This window comes from Lethenteron reissneri, chromosome 24 (assembly GCF_015708825.2).
Source record: "Lethenteron reissneri isolate LAM-NWPU_2019-01 chromosome 24, ASM1570882v1, whole genome shotgun sequence".
Classification (NCBI taxonomy): Eukaryota; Metazoa; Chordata; class Hyperoartia; order Petromyzontiformes; family Petromyzontidae; genus Lethenteron; species Lethenteron reissneri.
In genome coordinates, this window is record NC_083802.1 from 4,143,123 (window position 1) to 4,158,250 (window position 15,128).

At 39.2% G+C, this 15,128-nt stretch overlaps 1 protein-coding gene across 2 annotated transcripts in view; it reads left to right on the forward strand.

Moving 5' to 3' along the window:
- LOC133346431 (mucin-2-like) overlaps positions 1-15,128 on the forward strand; it is a 54,602-nt gene that overhangs the window by 15,866 nt on the left and 23,608 nt on the right. Inside the window, exons 6-8 of one of the 2 annotated variants that reach the window (XM_061557996.1) lie at positions 504-530; positions 5,869-5,975; positions 7,617-7,754. In XM_061557996.1, the coding sequence (XP_061413980.1) occupies positions 504-530; positions 5,869-5,975; positions 7,617-7,754 (272 nt within the window). The remainder of the gene's footprint in view (positions 1-503; positions 531-5,868; positions 5,976-7,616; positions 7,755-15,128) is intronic. The other variant, XM_061557997.1, reaches the window with a different exon arrangement.

Consider the following 15,128-nt stretch of genomic DNA (forward strand, 5'->3'; position numbering starts at 1 on the left):
TGAATCACATATCTGCACTGTAACAAAGTAACGAGAAGAACATATTCTGGCCATTGAATAGAGTTCTATGCAGAAAATGCTAATAATTTGAAAGAAAAATGCACCAAGGGCAGACCTCAGTGACAGTTGCAGGATCTGGCATGAGAAAGGAAGTGATGGTGAGGTGTGGCAGCATCAGGGCTTTTGGCCATGATGATCTTTTGATTTGTATCATTACTTTGACAAACATCACAAATAAGAGTGTGAACACTGCACTTTTTTTATATAAACTGTGTTTTTCCTATTTTACATGAACCTTATTAATTTGGTTCATCCACTTAATATTGTGTAATGTTAAATACATGGTCATGCTAAACAAACGTTTCAGTAATAGCATATTAATTTGGTTCAGGAATGTTTTTCATAGCCTTGTTATCCATCGGTATTATTATTATCATTGCTATTTTTGCTATATTATGAGCCTAAAATATGCGTGTGTATGTCTGTGCTTCAAATGTCTATAGATGTAAATTCTGGGACGCAAACGACAAGTAAGTCACAAAGCACCCCCATCCATGCTTTCAATGGGTTCTCACAGGCTTTACACAGAGGCTTTCCCTGATTGACATTGGTTGCCTGGGTTTCGATTCCACTTCAACCTGCCTGGGTGTCATTTCAGATGCATACACTTAGTATGCAGGAGAGACTGTCTTCCCAATGGCTATTCCACGTGAAATCAACACAAACAATAAAAATGTTCGTGACCTCTGTAATAAAAAAAAATTTGACAATTATGCTTTTCTAAAGAAACCCTTCAATGCTATCAACTATTTTTGTCATTTAATATTTAGACAGGCAATGCAACTTACTTACATTTTTATATCCACAAATTTTGATCAGCATTTCGTTTTTTTTTACATTTGACCATGTATTCTACGAACAATTGACAATTAATGTGTATATGTAACGTTAAAGATGCCCCTGGGACTTCACGTAATTTTATTACACTTGGCAGGTAACAAGTATGTTGATTCCGTACAGCAGGACACCACTATGAAATATCCAAAATGTAGTAACATCAAAAAACATGTTCTCAATTTAAGCATCTGGTTACATTTGAAGTGTTATCTTTATTTATGGTTGCCTTTTGGTTGTTATTACAATAATCTCGTCTTTGGTTGTTCAAAAATGTGTTACAGGCTACTTCGTTCTTCATTGGTTGATTGTCATTGGTTGTTGAGTTGTTTCCTTGATTGCTGTTTCGTGCAGCAAGTCGTTATTGTCACCTGATTGCGTTTGTGGGTTATTGAATTGCTGTTGGGTAGGATGCTGTTGAGTACGTGTATATTTTCTTCAATTGCAGTTTTATTGTTGTTATAGATTTTTTTTTCAGGCGGTTGTTGTGCCAGTTGTTCGATGATAATATTGTTTCATTATGTAGTTGTTAATTAGTTATTGTTGCTTGTTGAATTGTTGATTTTTTTTGAATTGCTTGGCAGGGTAAAGCCCATGGTACTGTATGGTAGAGAGAGCAACACTGCGTGAATGTTTCATATCCTCTGCCTCTTTTGATTGACGTGGCTTTTTTCAACAAAAAGCCTTATCCATCACTCTTGAATCCTAATGAACGTACACATAGTACACATTGACCCATATAGTTAATATGGTTCTAGTATAGTATAATAGTAATGCCCTTTGTTAATTCAGATAAGCCTCACCGAGTCTCAAGGCTATTACTCAGGAGGATCATGTCTAGGGATGTTTGTCAAATTGAAAGCAATATCTTAATATAGGAAATGGTAAACTTGATTATATTCACCTTGGTGTTATACTAATATAGCTAAAATATTTCAGACAGTAAAGTAATGCCTTATTGGGTTGTGTCAGTGTATGTGCACAAACCTGTGCAATTCATGATACATTAAACATGTTACACATTAATGGTTAAAGAGCATGTCTCAGTAGAATATATGAACACCCTTTTGAAGTGATCCGCGCTGCGCATTAAAAAAGGCATCAAATCATAAAGTTCCCTCTTTATTGCAATTTTATGCCATTTACGATTTTTTTAAAGAAAATCTGGTAAATACCAAAAGAAAACCTGTTTGATACGAAATTGCACCATCCGTCTAAAACATATTCCCATTCCAAAAAATGTATCTGCTATAGGAATTGAAGGCCGTTTTGGGAATATTTTTCTTAATTTGAACTGTTATAAACTCATTAAACTTTCCCATATTGTGCTTTATATAATAACCAGTCCAGGTTGTTTCTATTTCCAAAGGTTGTTATTTCCATCTAACTGCACACATGCTGGAATTCCATTCTACAAGTTCTAAGGCAGTCAGATTACTTTACTGATAATTCCATAACTTTGCAATATTCTGCAAACAAAATGATATGCTATTTTAAGGTCTTGGTAATGCATCTTTAGATATTCCCAGCTCTTCTTTATTCGCTGCAAACAGTAAACACAGTATATCTCCAGGCTAATCTGGTCTTCCATGAAGCGAGCTTACATTTGCTTATATTCAAAACACCGGTAAACACCTTACCTGGATTAATCAACAATCTTTTCCCTCTGGAGTTACTCCCATTTTTTATGTATCCTCTCTTTGTAATGATATGATAACATTTGTTCAGGTCTGTGTTATCTGCCTCCTACTTCTCAGTGGCGAGATGTTAACTACCTCGCGTGATGTAGAGGAGGTCGTGGGTTCAATCCTGAGCCTGACGCCTGCTGCTGTACATTTGGAGTTTGCATGTTCTCCCCGTGGTCGTGTGGATTTGTTCTCTGGGTCCTCCACCATTTCGAAACATGCATTCAGAGTATTTGGCTTCTACACATTTCCACGTGATGATACACTTCGTTGAGCTATCATTTGTGGTTAGGTGGCTTCTCAGTGGGCCGTACCTGGTCAAATAAAAACATGTTTGTTTAGTTTATGCAGTTCCACCATGTTTCATCATCAGTTTCTTCTAGATCTCACACCTGCTGTCCCAGTAGAGTTGCTCACTTTTTTCAACTTCCTGTGCCCCACATGCCCTTAAATGGTTTAAAACTTAGGAGGAGGGGGGGAGTGAAATTCCAAGTCATAGTTTTCTGATTGTACATCGAAACGTCTAAAGTCTCCCTTGGATTTTTCCAAAATACAAGATATGAAGCTATACATTTCTTTCAGTGAAAAACAAAAATAAACTGATGACATAACTTTTTATATATAAAATATACATTTGTCAATGTATGTTTTAAGCAAACCTACTTAATATATACCATATTACATTCCCACACAATAAATGTACGTAACCCATTAATACGCCCACAAATTATTGTACAAAGACATAAATGGCAGAAATGCATGCCTACATACACAAAGACAAATACCCCCATATAGCCTTAACAGAATGGTGGGGCAAATACTGTTAGCGAGTATCTATGAAAGCCGGCATGGCACATGAGGGGGTGGGTGGCCAACACCACACTTGTGGCGATGTTTACACATCGCATAAGGTACTCATATGAGGCCGAGTCGACCTAGGGGATGCCCAGAACCGGTTTAGATAATCGTCACTGGTGTTGACAGTGAGCGGGAATCGAACTCGGGTGGCCGGCTTCGTAGTGCTACGCTACCACTCCCCATACACACATACATACACACCTACACGTACACACCTACACGTACACACAAAAACAACATCCGCCTTTCACCACAAAGAGGAGGAGGTGATGTCACCACAGCACTCTGTCAGACTCGGTGTATTTTGAGGCCATATGACGGGGCGAAGTCTATCTGGCAGGAGGTCATGGGACAGGCCCAGATGTTACAAGTTAACTGACTGGGTTGACTCGCTGAGAGCACCACCCACACTCCCAATATTTAGTTTGCCATCAATAGATTTGACGTCGTGAAGGCTAAATCTTGTCACTATTATAGGGTAGGGTTATTGTCGAAGTGCCTACCATTATCACTCTTATCATTGCAATAACCAAGTTATTGTTTCTACACCCGGATTTAAAAAAGGACTGTGCTCTTCATCGGTCACAGTGCAATCTGAGTATCAATTGCAGCATGTGATTATATCTGTCATTTTCAGTTATTATTTTATGTTGGAACTGGGTATTGCATGTCAGGGATCACATCCTTCACAGATGGGATCAGATCACGAATTTTATGTATTGTTTTGAATAGAACTTGGATCGTGTGTTTGCTCATGATTTTGGAATTTTTTTAGTGACCCCTGCTATGTATGGCAAGATTATGGTTTTGATTGGGTCCTCAGATGGTTCTTTCCCAACGGTTGGGTGTTCCAGTTCACTGGCTAGGTGATGACTGTCAGAAATACATCGAGCTCTATGGTGTAGAGTTTTGATGAGGGAATTCTTCTGTGATGGATGGTGGTGGGAGTCAGATTTTAGGTAGGCATCCATATGGGTGGCTTTCCTGTAGATAGTGTCCCATTGAGCCATCTGGTCTCTTTTCAATTAAACATCCATGAATGGTATTTGCCATCCTTTTCCACCTCCATGGTGAATTTGATGGCTGGGTGTATGGAATTGATGTGGTTGAGGAATTGGTTCTTCCAACCTATCTACGTGACTTTACCGAAAGGCCCAAGAATATGTCTTCTTGTTCTTTGCCATGCTGGATAAGCACATGCCCGTGTTTGTCATACTTAGGGCCCACTTGTGTATTGACAACATTATGCTTTGGAGTTGTATCCAACAAAAATTGTATTCGGTCATACAAGTTCTGTATGGATTCATCTTCTACAGCCTCATTTGGTGCATAGGCTTCGGCTACAGTCATATCACAATGTCTAACATCATAGTTACATTAAAATAAAATAAAAACCTGGCAACATACTTTCACAATGTTCTTGCTAATGATGGTTCACTTGCCCACTATTCTTGCCTCATCTGCTTGGTAGAAAGTAGGGAAATGCCCGTTGCGCTATACTCACTTGGACCTTAAAGTTAATCCAGGAAACAAAAAAAATGTATTTTAATTTAAATAGCCTCTTTTCACCCTGCCCCAATTACTCAGCTGAAGAGACCAGATCGGCTAACCCTCTTTTTACAGCCACCACAGTGCACACCATGTAAATGCAGGCATCTGACCTAACAGGGGATATTTTGTTGTGTCTCATGTTTTACTCGCGTTTTACTCACGTTCCTCATGTGGATGTCATTGGTCTATTGAAGGCTCAACTGGTTGACTAGGGTTTCACGACCTTGTGGGTTCCTAGCCTATTGAGCTCATAATACAGGAGGTCGTGGGTTCGATCCCGACCCTGACGCCTGTACATTTGGAGTTTGTATGTCTCTCTCCATGTGGTCGCGTGGATTTTTCTCCGGGTCCCCCAGTTTTTACCTTCCACGTAATAGAAACATGCATTGAAAGTATTTGGCTGCTCTCCATTTCCAGGTGATAAGCCACTATCATTAGTGGCCAGGTCGCTTCTGAAAAAGAGCCACATAGCTTAGTGGGTCTTATTTGGTATAATAATAAAAAAAATGTATATATACCAGGTTCCAGCTACTCATGAAGTGGTGAAACCTTTTCATTTGAAAATATGTGGGTGATAAAAATGCTACCATCATGATATGACACTAATTCAAGAACTGTATATGGATACAGTACTTTTATATATTTAAATAAATAGTGTTCCATGTAACATACTTGGGTTGACTATAGGGTTGTTTTCTTTAAATCGGTCACTTTTTATCCCATAAATTACCAATGCATGAAATTAAACAATGTACAGGTATAGTGGTACAATAATGCCTGATAATTAATAGAATGTCTCAATTTGTGCATTTACAATATCTTATTTTTGCCCGCAAGCCCACACTAAAACTAAAAATGTATGTTTTATTTTTTTGTCAAGGCACAACAACGACAAGCGCTCCGAACTTGTTCCCAGACTGGGGCATCGCTCTCATCGTCATGACGAGTCTGATCCTCTTCATCAACATATTCCTTTTCATCGGCTGTGTAAGCCTGGGCGCACTCATTGCTCTCATTTTACTCTTTATTGTGATCACTATTCAGTACTCTCGCCATTGTAATTATATAATGAAGAGTGAGCAAGTTAACTGTTGTTTAGCCATGTACAGGTTAATATTTGTGAAATGTCTTAAAGCTGCTGAAATCCTGGTTTCAAATTGATGTCAGGTAAAAGTATGTGCTCATGTGTGGTTAATTGATTGTCTCCGCCTATTTACTGAGGCATACACAAATGACGATGTAAATGTTGGCTTTAAATTAATTCAGCTTCACCCAGCTCGGAAAACAAATCGTATTTTACGGAGAGTCGCAGGGCAGACTACTCACTTGCATTTGCAGCTGAATGGAGCAGAGTGCAGTGATTGTCCAAGGTGGACCCTTAAAGAGCACGATATAAAGACTTGTGATGTCACTTCTTGGGAGTTCTCAAATAAGCCACATGACACCATTCACAGGATATTATGGGATATAAAATTTGCACATTTGGTTGCACATGCCACGAGCACATCTAATAATATTTGGCCCGGAATGAGTGAACTTACGTCAAATTTGTATCATATTCTGCAAGGGTTAGTCTTCAAAGAATGTATTAATCTTTTTTTAAATATAGACGAAGGCCTACGACAGTTTGTACTGGTGGGTTTTCCAGGCTGCTTAGCAGATGTTAAATCCTAAAAATAAAACTGTTGATTGGAAGACAAATTTTCAGATTTTTTTTTTCTTTAACCTAGGTCTATAAAATGTTGTATCTGGATACAAAATATTTTTAATAACTACATTTTCCAATTACTTTTTCATAAAGTGTGTTGCTGACACCAGCAGATAGCAGGCCAATTCCGCTCTACCATATTGTCATATTGGTGGGGAAACACGCAACACATTGTTTATTTATTTCAGATTCTTACCAAGTTATATACTTGTATTTCATAAAAAAATATTATTATTTATTGCAAATTGAAACCCATTTTCTTGTTTTAAGTAGCCAGGAGAACACGATTGCTCATTACCTCTCTATAAATGTATTTGTATTACCTGGCGAAAGCCTGAATAAAATACTATTACAATATGTAGGATCTAAAACGTGCATGCGATAATTGGATGCCAACTGTTGGTCCAAACAAAACACGAATTAACTTTCATTGAGGTTCTTAAAATGACAAGGGAATTGGTTGTCTTTTTAATTCATTACAGATCAATCTATTCACTGTTACAAAACAGAGACAACAATAAAAGTTTAACCTCAATGTAATGAGGTTTTTTTCCCAAAACATATCATTAACAAGTTGACTGTGCCATAGTTTAGACATTTTCAATACGGGATTATCAGAATCAGAATCTTTATTTAGACTGGAGGAATCCAATGAGCTATGAGGCTCTTTTTCACAGATGTCCAGTAGGAGCGGGTCAGCAAGTAACACCACCAACAACAACAACAAAATGTAGATTGTCTCCAAACATCCCAGGGTTTTGTGATATCTGCTACGAACCAGTCTATCTTAGTAAGTTCAAAATAACAAAGCCTATATGTTAACTAGACATTTTTAACAACACATTATGCGTTGATAATACAGTATATGTTTTGTATGTTTTGAATGATAACTCACAAATTTTTATTTTGCTTTCCTACAGATGATCTACTTTTGCCGGCGCTGTAAATGTTTTGGCCGGAACAGCAGCTACTGTCCAAGTGAGCAACAAAACTCATTCCCCATGTATCATTCCCATTCCACCTTCGCCCACTCCAGAAAGCAGCACAGCTTGCCCGAGGTATGTCACCTACGGGCTTCCATCGTACCCATTGCATGGCATGACATTGAGCATGTTCCTGAGGATACATCATAAGTCCCTGGCTACATTGATACATCAATGTGCAGTATACAGTACACATACAGCTACCGTGTAAATGGTAAAGAAAGTTAAAGGTGCATCCTTGCAATTGCTTGCTCATGCCACTGCCGGACAAAGGGCTTCCATATGGTGGAGCTCTATAAAGCCCCTGCAGTGGGTATTTTGCCTTATTCTTCCATGCTGAATAGATATATTAAAAGAGGTGGGACTACCCACGCTTTACTATGTGACCTGCCAATTGATTAGTTGTGGTGTGTACCACTTATACTGCTGAGTGGACATATGGGAGTGGATTTAAGAAACTTGCCCATTGTTTCAACTGTCACACCATGTATGATTATTTTTTGTTCACGCAGGAATGTTTCACTGAATCTCAAGGCTCTTATTCATGTGTGTCCTGATAAGCGTTAGCTGTACCAGCAACGATTAATATGCAATTAAGTATCTTGAAAGCCATTTTTTTTTTACAATTTTGATCATGATGCTGGCACACATGGCCAACCATTTGTTTTAATATCACAGGCTCGTTAATGCCCACTTTGAATGTGTGTACTGTATGTTGCACTTCATTCGTGATAGTCAGACGTGCGGGATGGCACGCATTGTTTACAATTAATACACCTATAGAATTAGCCAGAGAAGCCATGGGCTCGAACTGCAGAATGGCAAATGTGTTTCTGCTGGCCCATCTATTTACCAGGCCTGTAACGTTCTCTTGATTCATAGATTAAAATAGATGTGTACGCTTAGAATACACGCATTAAATCACAAATCACAATTGTAAGATGTAAAATGGACACAACATGGAAATGTATCTTGAGGATATACGAGAACAGAGGAAGCTGACAATACAAACAAGACACAGTTTCAGTGAGACAGACAATTTGCCCTGGAAACAGCCAAGAGCATTGGGACAGGCAGCGCAGTACAGATAGTATTGTAGTCACTGTTAAAAATATGCGTCATCCGCTTCACAGTTGATGTTCGAGATCCTGTGACATCATATGGAAAAGGGTAGGCCATTGTGTCCTGGGGTCGTGTTCCAAATTTTCCAAATTTCAAAATCACCTGCAAATTACTGTACTCAAGCGGGATTGCACGTAGCAACATGGCCACCTACTCTAAAACTGTTGCGAACTGTGTCTGTGAACCAAGCACATTTGTTAGAGCCTTGCCCTGTAAGAATGGCATAAAAAAACTAATGCGATAAATAATTATCAATTATTAGTGCAAAGGCTGCAATGGATAAATAACATTATAAAAAAAAGTGTTGCTGAGTCGAATTGCAACTCAAAATTGTGACAATTAATTGAATTTCTGGTATGTGCATCGTTACTTACATATCTCATACATGCTATTTAACATGTGTCTTTTATGAGCGTATGTATTCTACTATACTGTATATACCACAATCTACCATATCTATGGGTGCTATTTTTAATCCATAGTTCCCACCTCGTAAATTCAGTCAGTCAGAATAGACTTGAGGAATCCAATGAGCTGTGAAGTGCCTCTTCACAGATTACCAATAATCACGCCTCAGGTGATCGATAATTGATTTATGAATTTGTTTATATTACCCTTCACTTTTTAAGTAAATATATATACAAAAGACTGAGAAGCACATTTTATATTTGATGTCCATACTCGTATTGTAACGTAATACAGACCTTTGATAAAAACTCAAACATATTTAGCGTAGTAGCTTTCATCAGACTCTTAGATTCTTTCGGTAAAGTCACGTAGATAGAAAAATAAATCAATAATAGATCACGACGTTTCGATCGCAACAACAAGCGATCACCTGAGGACGATCGCTTGTTGTTGCGATGGAAACGTAGTGATCTATTATTTCTTTATTTTCCTATCTACGTGACTTTACCGAAAGAACCTGAGAGTCTGAAATCCAGCAGTCACGAAAGCTTCTAGTCAGCTTTAGTCAGGTTAAGGCCTCTTCATATAATAATTCGAAAGCATGGGATGTCTGGAGAACTAATATATAAAACTCTAATCTCAGTGATGTAAATTAAGCATGTTAACGATACGATAAATTATGAATCCATAATTTGTATCTGAGTGCCAGCTGTTTACTGCATTTAGAGCAAACGTACAGATTCTGGCTGTGGGAGTGAACAGCTCTGATAAATATTCATATTCTTGGTTCTTTCGGTAAAGTCACGTAGAAGAGAAATACGAACCAAGAATATGAATCCCTGCAGTCACGAAAGCTTCAAATCGAAAGCTCTAATGAATGTTTCAATTCCATGAGAACAGTTTTCTGAACGATCAAGTTGAATTCTCCAATTTCAAGCGTGAATACATGTTTAATCCTTGTATGTGTGTGTGTATATATGCACTGCACCGTTACACAACAAACGCTGTTTTTTTGCCACCGGATCCTAATGAATACTGAGTTCTCATTATTGTGGCTAAATTTAGACGTTTGCTAACGAGCGCCCAAGTGCGTGGATACCTGAAGTGTCCACGTGCCAGTCGCCTGACCGCACCGGTCTCCAAGAGGCCCAGGGAATGGCAGTAACATTATCCGAACAAAGTAAATGATTAATTCAGGGAACAAGGAGCAGGTGCGTTACATGATTGATTTTCAGGCAGCGCCACAGGTACAGACACTGCAAATGCACGTACTGTATATGTGCTCGTTTAGCTTTATTTAAAAGCTAAAACATTACCACGTTGTCCGTCTCGTGCACTGTCAATGCAAACACCCATTCGAAATACCTTACCACCCCGTTGTCATTACATACAATGGATTCTGCTGTGGCCCTTTTAAATCCTCCTACAGTCGTCTTTGTGTAGGATTTGTGTTTGCAAATTAGATTGTGTGCTTACTCCATGCTCATCTTTACGTTCTGATCGTGCCTTAGAGGGGGGGGGTGGGGTGAACCCATATCGTTTGGAAACTTGCGCAGGCTTTTATTGTGCGCTTGTGGCAACCGGTTAGCACCGGCGGCTGGCATGGCGGAGATGGTTGTGGTACAGGATTACACGCAGGATGGGGTACTGTTAAGGGAGTTACGTTGCCTGGGGGGGAGGGGGCTGATGGTGGAGAGATATGGAGAAGGATTCCACGCACAAAATGCATATGAGGCAAAGAGAAATAATGCTCCACTGTCCGCGCCTGCAACAGTGAAGTCCAAATCCCCAGTGTTTTCTTTCAAAATCAACAATTGGGGAATGTAAGGGAATCCCATTGACCATTCACAAGCGTATTTTATTTTACTCGGTTTAGTATTTCAAGTATGTAAATGTATGTGCATACATCATTTCTAAATGTAATCACCATCAGCCATTGGCTACCCGCTGCTGGGTAAAACATTTCCAATGCCTTTGCTATCCAGTGATATTACATTCTGCGATTTCACCGTCCATCTTGCCTTCTACACACGAATCGACTCATCGGTTCATCTTCACAATCGTCGGCCCTCTTGGTTGCGTTCTGTCCTTTGGCTGCCACCTTCATCACCAATCTTGCCCATCAATCATCATCCCTTCTCACAATGTGTCCTGCCCAAGCCCACTTAATTTCACAAGTAAAATGAAATACAGTCCTCTAATTAGAGTATTCTATGTTAAAAAATCCATACTTTTCACGAATCAAAAATGCTAAAAGGCCCAAGTTAGATTTTATTTTTACACTCCAATGTATACTACACACATTCTTTATTCATATATACACTTTTGCATTCTTTATTAAATTACATTCCAACACTTATTTAAGTGAAAAGTTCATCTCTGCTACCTATATGCCAGACTCGTAGCAATGCATAGATACATATTGTATTCTTAAATTGAGGTGAAGGCAGGCGTAAGGGTCTCGGCAGCATGTGTGGCAAGGAAGTGGAGGGTATGGGAGATGTTGCGCAGGTAAAGGTAGGAGGTTCCGCACAGATACATTATATTGGAAGCGAATAAGAGCTTAGGATAAATAACGTCTCCAAGATTGCACACACTGATGTTGGAGAGTAGGTCGGGAATGCTCGAATTGAAAATTTGGTCCCAGAACAAATTGCTGGATGTACAACAAAGAGCAACCAATTTACAGCCTAACATGAACAGCCAAGAATAGTAACATGGGAATCAGAGAGGTATCATCTAAACAGAGGCTAAAACTAATACTTGAAAGTTCACAAGGATCTGAAGATATACCAGGAGATTGAACCATAAGGTCCATAGTGCCAAATGCAGCTGCAAGATGGAGCTTGAGCAAAGATGGCTCACTGCTACCTATATGTCGAATTCAAAAGAGATCAATCAGACAATATGTCTATAGACAACATGTCTTTTGATAGGTCCATTGCACTGATTCGATGATGATGAAATGACACACTCCCAGAAGGCAGTGCGGCCATTGGGCGATGTAAGAAAATCTTGTTATTTTTACGTGGAGAGACATACATATATGAAGATGTTAATCTATTTTGTTACACTCCTTATGAATATTATTTGTGAGTGAATGAACTAATGTGTATATTGTTAATTCTTATTAACAAGTTAGAGATATTCATTTGTTTTGGTTGCCCACATTACTACTCAATTGTAAGTTAGTCAGGTAACACAGGCCATAGATAATTTAGTTTTTAGATGCTCTAGATGCAACTCATATTTGCATTCTGTTTTCCATGAGCACATTTATGCCAAATGAGCTTGACGGTATACAAGCACAATAACTACTAAGGACAATTATTTTTTATCATAGCTTAATATCATGTACGTGTTTCCCCTTAATAACATTATTCATAATTGTCTTCACTGTCATTTGAATGGTAGCAGCATCATTGGTTTGAGAGTAAGAGACTATGCACCATTTCAGGCTGTAGATTAGTTTGATTTGAAAATGTGGAAAGTTAAGATGAAGATATAATTTACTTAATTTAAAAGTATTGTTCATTTTAGGACAGGCTTACAGTGATGACATCACCTTTACCCCTCTATATAAGACTGAAACAGGAAGAATTCTCCACAATTCAGGCTATCGCCTGATGAAGCTCGTTGTAATTACCAGCAGGACATTGTACTTGAATTGTAAATGCTGTGGGTTTACTCTCCCAACACACCGGTGTGCTGAACTCGTAACTAATTGGCACGTTTTGTTTACGTGACAAACCTTAATAATTGGCTGTCAGGTGGTCCCGAGTTTCACGAAACACTTATATTTACGCAATCTAATCCAAAACAAGTTTATTATGGATGAAAGAGACATGTTGTCTGCATATTTATATTGTAGACAGTGGTTAGTTGCACATGGGCTGGATGGTGGCAAGAAGTGCTGGCAGTCCAAAGTCAGTGTCCAATTAGAAAATCAAAACCAAGGTAATGAGATGCTGTAAGAACCGTCATTGGAGCTTGGGTGACTGACGCGCAGCATGTGTTTGCAAAAGGAAGGAAATATCGTGAGGTAGGGTGACATGGGTGGCACGATAACTTACATAGAAGGTCATACGTGTATATTGCATTCAACAGCAGAGTGGTGGCACGGTCGTTTGTGCACTGGCCTACAATCTCAGAGACCCGAGTTTGATTCCCACCAAGGCTAATGTTTGTTGAACTTCATATGTATGTTGAACTTCTTTCGCACCGTACGTAGCCAACCGTGCTAATGAAAGGTGCGGGGGAATGACAACAAACTAAACACAAAAAGCAGTTCTACAGAAATTAGTTTTCAATTTAGATTTAAAAGTGCATAGCTCCAGGGGCTTCTTAATATCGGAAGGAAGTGCATTACAGACGGCTACATAAGCGCACCTAAAAGTGCACGAAGCGGTGACCATCTTTGTTCGATGGTTCGCCAAAAACCGCTCCTATGAGGATGACTGGAGTCCGTGTGACGATTTTTGCTTCTTGACAAGATCAGGATGGTATTGTGGTTCATTTGTGGCAAGCAGTGATAGGCGATATCTGAAATAGTCCCCATCACCCCCTGGCCCAACTTCACTGCACCGTACTGACCAGTGTGATTAAGTATGATCAAACAACCTCCATGATTGATGGTTTGAAGATGCCTTCATTCAGCAGTGGATTAGCAAATGGTTGAAATGTTGTTAGGAGTATTATTGTATTGAACAGATAGGTATGCAACGTATGCGTACATATAATTGCTTACGGTGGCATATGTTTGTCCTGTCGATGATGAGTTTCGGGTTAAAACATTTTGGGTTTCAAATATAATAAGACATTTTTTGATCTTCGAATTTACATTCTGTTATATATTTATCTGTTGTACTGTCACACAAGCGATGTCACGCGACACCACGTGACAACGTTTTTGGCAGGAAAGCAGCATAAATAACTCCACATGAGTGATCTCACGTCCCTTTATCGCAATACTGTGCTGTGATCTAAACCAATGTATTTTGGGTCGTTAAAAGTTTTGCATGTACGTCTGATTTTCATGTGTTTTTTCTGTTTGATATGGAAATTGGGAGCACAAGCCTAGTCTGCACGTAATTGTGAATGCACTTACACACATCAGTATGCATTTACTATTGAAGTGCAATTGGTGTGACTTTGGCACGGGAACGTGAGAGTATGAGCACAGCTGTGTGCAAATGTTACAGCCTGCAGAACAGGTTCTGCATATTGTACAATCAATACACTGCAATTTGGATTCATATAGCGTCTAAATTCAGCCGCAAACCAGGACTTTTAATGTGCCGAGAAGACTTGCAGATTTCCCAGGACAACTAGCTCAAAAAGATGATCCTAGGAAAACCAGGACAGCTGGAAACCTGTGTCAAAGATTCAGTTGCGCGTAGCATTTTTACAAGGCATTGTTACAAGTCGGCACGTACAGGTCGTTTTGGAAAATGTCAAAGCCATATCACTGTTGACTTATAAGTTTAAAGCATTCCTTTGGCATGCGCTCCCTTTCACACACGTCACAGGTTTCGCATAGTGGATTTATATACTTAACGTGCAGTTGTCCCAGGCTAAGGCCATATACGCACATTTAATCTCCCATAGTCACGAGAGGCATATTTGTTCTGTTCGTTTTTTCTGTCCAACTTTGGGCGTTACAGTAACCCACGTGGCTGTGCCTGGTCGAGATATTTTTTGGTATTTTATCGGTTTCAATCATTAAAAGTTGTGTCCTAATTTAAATAATTATAATAACGTACAGCCCTTTTTCATTCCACTGCTGGATGAACGCGTTGGCATGCTCTGTCGGTCATGGAGGTTGTTTTGACCATACTTCTCCACGCTGGTCAGTGCAGATTGCCAAAGGGACAGCCTGGGACTGGTTTACATATCACAAGCTACAAATGTTAGCTATTA